The 6,024-nt window shown below is 40.0% G+C and overlaps 1 protein-coding gene across 1 annotated transcript; it reads left to right on the top strand.

The window, feature by feature from the left end:
* Nucleotides 1–2,839: 2,839 nt before the first annotated feature.
* LOC106533974 (microfibril-associated glycoprotein 4) lies at nucleotides 2,840–4,913 on the top strand. Its single transcript, XM_014030462.1, has 6 exons — nucleotides 2,840–2,974; nucleotides 3,106–3,261; nucleotides 3,955–3,993; nucleotides 4,079–4,175; nucleotides 4,260–4,427; nucleotides 4,511–4,913. The coding sequence occupies exons 1-6, from the start codon at nucleotides 2,906–2,908 to the stop codon at nucleotides 4,750–4,752; spliced, it is 771 nt and encodes a 256-aa protein (XP_013885916.1). The 5' UTR covers nucleotides 2,840–2,905; the 3' UTR covers nucleotides 4,753–4,913.
* The last annotated feature ends 1,111 nt before the right edge of the window (nucleotides 4,914–6,024 follow it).

The following is a 6,024-nucleotide window of genomic DNA, read 5'->3' on the forward strand; positions in this document are numbered from 1 at the left end:
GATCAGGTCTACGCTTTCAAGTCTCGCTCCCGCTACAACCGTAAGCGCATGTCGTACCATCAGTCCCGCTACACCCCAACAGAACCACGTGTCCATGGGCATCCAGGGTTCCATCAAGAACCAGTCAAAGGAAAGTACTGAAGATCCATCACTGACTGTTCTGTCTCTAAGGACTCTGTGCTTCAATGTAATAAAAACTTATGTTTGTAAATGAGGTTTGTTTCTGAAAAGTATATAAATGCATATATTTCATCCTGCTCCCAACACTTGATTTCAGTCCCTGAATTACCTCTTCCAAGTTCTGCAGAAGCTTGATCACTTTAAAATCAGGAACAAGACCAGTTTCAGAACTGACCCTAGCCCTTGCTTGATAACAAAATTCCTGCATCACCCACCACTAGCAGGAATCTTAAACTAATTTTGAACTTGACTGACATTAGTCTTTTGCCGTGTGTGCTGGGGAAAACTATTCCTACAAAATCTAGTTTTGAACAAACTTATTTACTGGGTAAAAATCGGACCTGATGACAGCTTTGATCAATATCTAAAGCTGTACCACAGAGTTGTACAGATTTTCATTTTGCAGTTATAGGGCAATCTCAAAACTTTTTCAAAACATGTCAGAACCATGTAGGGTGTTTAAAAAAAAATCAACCTGTCACTAGAACTTCTCCCATTTTCATTTCCTCTTGACAGTATGCCTGCATCCTGTGTATATTTTTGCAAAAATTATGGATTTTTAAAGCTCATTCAAATGTCAAGGGTTGACATGTCCTACAGTTTACAGAGTAGGACTCGATGCATTTAAAAATGCTGTGGTGGTATTCTGAGACGCTGCAGGTCTAAACCAGGGATCAGTTACAATGTTTTACAGGGTATTTTCTGTAAAAACACTAAATATTTTAGCATATTTTTAAATGAAAATAAGATCACATTGCATTTGGGTAGCAATTCTAATTTTGTACGGGTAAAGTATTTTTTCCCCAAAAACATGTATACAAAAAAGGCTTAAAGTTTTTAGCCCCTAAGTTGAAAAACAGATTCTACAATGAGTTGTGGGATTGGGAGAAATCTAAAAAAAATCATTTTGACAAGAATTCAAGCATCGATGCATATAATAAAAAATTAAGTTATTTTTTTGGAACTTTTCAGACACTTAATAAGCCACTATCGTGGTATCTGTATCTATATTGTCTCATCAGTGAGACAGAATAAAGGTTGTCATGTGTACTCCTGTTATGGTGTTTTGCAGATTTATTTATTCTGAGTTTAAAGAAAAATAAAAGCTACCAAAAACAGGAAAGAGCCACACTAAGTTTGGATCTTTAATCTGCCACAGACAAATACTCAAAGATCCATTTTCCAGACAAGTTAAAATAAACATTTTCACAAAGCAACCAGGTCAGATTTGTTGAGTGACTCTTCAAGTGATGTGTTTTGTGTGTCCGTCCGTGTCTTCGCCCAAAACTTTTGCCAAAAGTGCTACAACTGAATGTTTTTACTCTGACATTTTTGTGTCTCACAAGACAAGATCGGTCAGAAAACCTTTTACCACAAATAAAACAGATGTTTTTCTCCTGTGTGTGTGGGGGGTGGGGGTGGGGGTGGGTATCTACTGCTACCGTGATTCACTTTGTTTTTAAACTGGAAAAAGCCAGTGTAATTTGGAATTAGGGGTGAAACTCATTATCACAGAGGACCACATAAGCGTTATGGTGGCCCTCAACAGGCCAGTTATGACCTTTCATGTTTAACTTTGACTAAACAGTGTTTACATGTCCCCTTAAACACTGATAAGTGTGACTAAATCTTAGTTTTACTCGAGTAACTGAGTTTGATCCAATGAAAAACTGCTGAAAAATACAGAAAGCTCCAGAGGTTGCTCGAGCCTCTTAAGCTGAATCACCAGTTGTGAACATTTAACATGATTAACAATAGTAAAAGAAACTTTTAAGATGAAGTAATATTTTAATCCATTTGCTGCCATGTCTGTTTAGTACCAGCTGGGTTCACCGACAACTTAAAGTTTAGATTCATGTAAAATCACACATTGACTTGATCAGCATTTCTCTGCCACTCTTGCTTTAGGTCAATAAATGTTTCATTGCGCTCCATATGACAAGGCTTTATCAAAATGCTATTAATATTGTAGGGGTAATTTAAAAGTTAGAATTCTGAAATAGATAATTTGTGAATATATTTTAATTATAGTATATTTACATATACTATATTTAAAATATATCATTCCTCGGAGCACCACATCCTTAATTCGATCAGATACTGACCCAGGAAAGAGATGAAAAACNAAATAAAACAGAAGGATTGATTCTAAACAGACTTTAGTGTCTTTGTTTCTCTGAGCCTAATGAAACATATGATCTGATACAAAACAACACAACTGTGAATTATCTTAAAGCTGCAAAAAAGTGTTTATATATACATTTTATTTTGATCTTTGTTTTTATTTTTATTGTTGGTTGATTGAAAATGTTCTGCAGTTTTCATCAGCTGCCACCTGATGGCGCTGTTACACTGTCATTTATGGCATCAGTCTTTATTTAGCTAATTTTCTGCTTAAATAGAACCTAACTCTGTTTTTATTTCAACTGGTTAAAAAAGTTCCTGATTTTTTTTCTCAAAAAACTCTTCTTACAATTTAAATAATCCAAAAGACAAAGGTCACAGATAAAGACTGACGGTCTGAGTGGATCTGATGTCATTTGGGACTTTACAGAACAGTGACTCCAGCCGGAGCCAACAGGTTGTGTGTTTTATGAAGAATCAATATCTTATTGTGCAACATGAACTTTTTCACTATTTCACAACAGCTAGAGTCACTACAGCAGGTAGTTTGGTGCCCAACATAAGAAGCTGGAGCACCGAGGTTCAGTTAATCGTTCATCTCATGGAGATAAATCTGCTCAGAAACATCAGATTTTCATCAGATCACTTCAGTAAACCTCTGACAATGAAGGTGAGTTGAAATATTTTTTTGTACCATGTCAAGTTCAATGAGCTYCATTAGAAGGATTTTCTTTGGTAAATATTCGGTGTTCCTCTCTGCATGACGTTTGTCCTGAAATCAACTGAAAACTGCTCCTGCAGCTGCTGTCTGTCCTTTCCCTCCTTCTGGTTCCTCTGCTGACCAGCTGTTCGGATCTGGTCCTCCCCCTGGACTGCAGCGACATCCTCGCCAGAGACAGCAGACGGCCCAGCGGGGTTTACGTCATCTATCCGATAGGAGCCACTTCTGCTGTCCAGGTCTGACAACACTTCCTGTCTTCATCCAACAAAGAAGCACTGGGAGTCCAACATGTTGATATCACAGAAAACTGATTTTCTTTTTAAAATTTGTCTGTTTTTAAATAATAATTATTGATCAGATTGCAGTTATTTGAGCTGCAGATAGTTCTGATGGGGTTTCAGGAACTGATTGGGCCTGAGGTCTAAAAGAAGGTTCCTCTGGTTCCAGTGTTCTGATTGAAGTCGATGCAGCAGCGTCAAAATGTCTGTGACATGCATAGACTTCAAGTTAAAGGAAACTTCTTTATATTTAAGAAACTTGGCATAATACACATGATTTTGCCCTTTTTGTCATATAACTGTTATATTTTCTTTTGAWCTTGGCCCATTAAAGTGAAACAGGAAGTGACATCAAAGGGGAACTCTTTAAGAMAAGGTCTTCATTTATTGAAACATTATTATTTGAGCTCTGACTCTTCATCTCTCTGATAGACTCTAAATAAACTTAACAGATTTTTGTTGTTAGTTACTGTAGCGACACTGTTTACATGCAGACGTTTCCCTCTGACATCACTTCCTGCTACTTCACATGCAAATATCCCAACAACTGTTCATCTCAGTGCCGTGAAATTAGCTTTGCGGTATTTTATCAATGTTATCTTTCAAAAAATATATTCGTGTTTATAACAGATAAAGTGTGTTTGTGCGCAGGTGTTCTGTGACATGGACTCACTGCAGGGACAGTGGACTGTGAGTACTGCTTGACTAACCATTCTGTTTTAGTCTTGATAAAACTGTTGCATCTAAGCTTGTTGTGTGGAAACATGGCTCCCAGGTGTTCCAGAGGAGGATGGACGGCTCGGTGAACTTCTACAGACCCTGGGATCAGTACAAGATGGGCTTCGGGAACGCTGCTGGAGAGTACTGGCTCGGTGAGACCTGAATCCAAACCGGCAGACCTGAGGCCTGTAAAGAYGGGGATTTCAGAACAGAGAAATCTAAATTTTGTTTTAAAGGTCTGGAGAACCTGTTCCACCTGACTCAGAGGAAGAACTATGAGCTGCTGGTGGACATGGAGGACTTTGAAGGAAACAAGTCGTACGCTCGGTACTCCTCGTTCTCCGTCGGTCCAGAATCTGACGGCTACAGACTGAAGGTGTCTGGGTTCTCTGACGGAGGAGCAGGTCAGAACCTCGGAGTTTGCTAACAATTCTAAATTTCTGGATTTTTCTGGATGTAATTATTCTGTTTCTGTCTTTTCCTGCAGGAGACTCTCTGACCTCCCACAGCGAGCAGAAGTTCCTCACGTTCGACATTCCTGAGGGGAACTGTGCCAGATCGTATCTGGGGGCATTCTGGTACAAAGCCTGTCACTATGCAAACCCTAACGGAGCTTATCTCTGGGGGCGTCACACTAGCTTCCGTGCTGTYGGGGTGGAGTGGTTTCACTGGAAAGGTTATGAATATTCCCTGAAAGCCATCAGCATGAAGATCCGTCCTGTTCAGTAACATCTGGACAAACAGGATCGTTTATTCTGTAAAATAGAAATTAGATTAGATTAGAGAGACCTTTATTGTYGTYGTACAGAGCACAACRAAATTACAGTTCAGAACACCCATTCAGAAGAAGACAGAACAAACATGGGAGAACAGGTGCCCTGGGTCATGCAGCCACAGACCCTGCACAGAGCAAGGATCATCTTCATGARGACATCATGAGGAGGCGCAACTCTTAACAGAAAAACTAAAAACCACACAAGGGAAGATGAAGGAAAAAAATACATATTATATCAACACTGTGAAACACTATGGTGTTTATAAAAAAAACTCTGCATAGAGCAGATTTATTAGCCAGAGGAGTAAGTAAGTTTAGGGGGGTGTGTATCTGAGGCCATGAGTGTTGTATGCTTGTGTGAATATCTGAAAAATGAGCCCGAAGAATCTAGTCCCTAAAACCAGCACAGCCATAGTTCAGAATATTGATGGTAACTGTTCATTCTGTGCGACCCTCAGCCTGCTCCAGGAACCAGATCAGACGGGTGTGAGAGTGGGGGGAGGTGTGGGGCAGAGCCTTGTCGACACAATCCTACCAGGAAGAATTTAATCAACAGCTCAAGGCCGTTGTCGGGGAGAGCCAGATTCTGTAATCAGTTGTTTTGGGAACAGAAGATTCAGGCAGACGATAACAATTTTCCATCTGCTTTAGTGTTTTGCTGGTACATCTCAAGGTGGCGAATCCAATCAGACAAAAAATGTGGACAAATTCAGCCGAGCCGATCTATCAGGTTCTYCAAGATCAAKTCCATCTGGCCAGCAAASTCCAGGRACCACAGCCRGCCCKYGACCCTCAATAGAACCRCTTGCAGACCGAGTCCAGCTCGCTCAAGGCAAATGTCMGAGTGCTGATWGWWCGGCAATCCTTCATRWTGGTCAGTCAGCCAGGAAATGAAAAGCCACCAACACTGTTTTGCAGAACACCAGGAGACCACCGAGCCAATCTGTAGAATCCAGTGGTCAGAATCCAGATATATATATCCAGAACAGAGAAGAACAGAGGACCCACCTTTATCATGTCCTCCCATGGAAGAAGAAAAAAAACTTTGTTCCCAAAAATTTCTTAAAAGACCAGCTAACCAAATCCATAAAAACATACAAAATTTCTGGTTTCGGATGAAAAATGTAGAGAAGGCTCCAGCAGCAAAGCAGGGAAAGATAAGGAAGGGCAGGAGTGAAGGAAGAAGCATCTTACTCCTTCGAGAGCGGAAAAAATGTATATACATT

The sequence above is a fragment of the Austrofundulus limnaeus genome, unplaced genomic scaffold, assembly GCF_001266775.1.
Source record: "Austrofundulus limnaeus strain Quisiro unplaced genomic scaffold, Austrofundulus_limnaeus-1.0 Scaffold1065, whole genome shotgun sequence".
NCBI classification, from domain to species: Eukaryota; Metazoa; Chordata; class Actinopteri; order Cyprinodontiformes; family Rivulidae; genus Austrofundulus; species Austrofundulus limnaeus.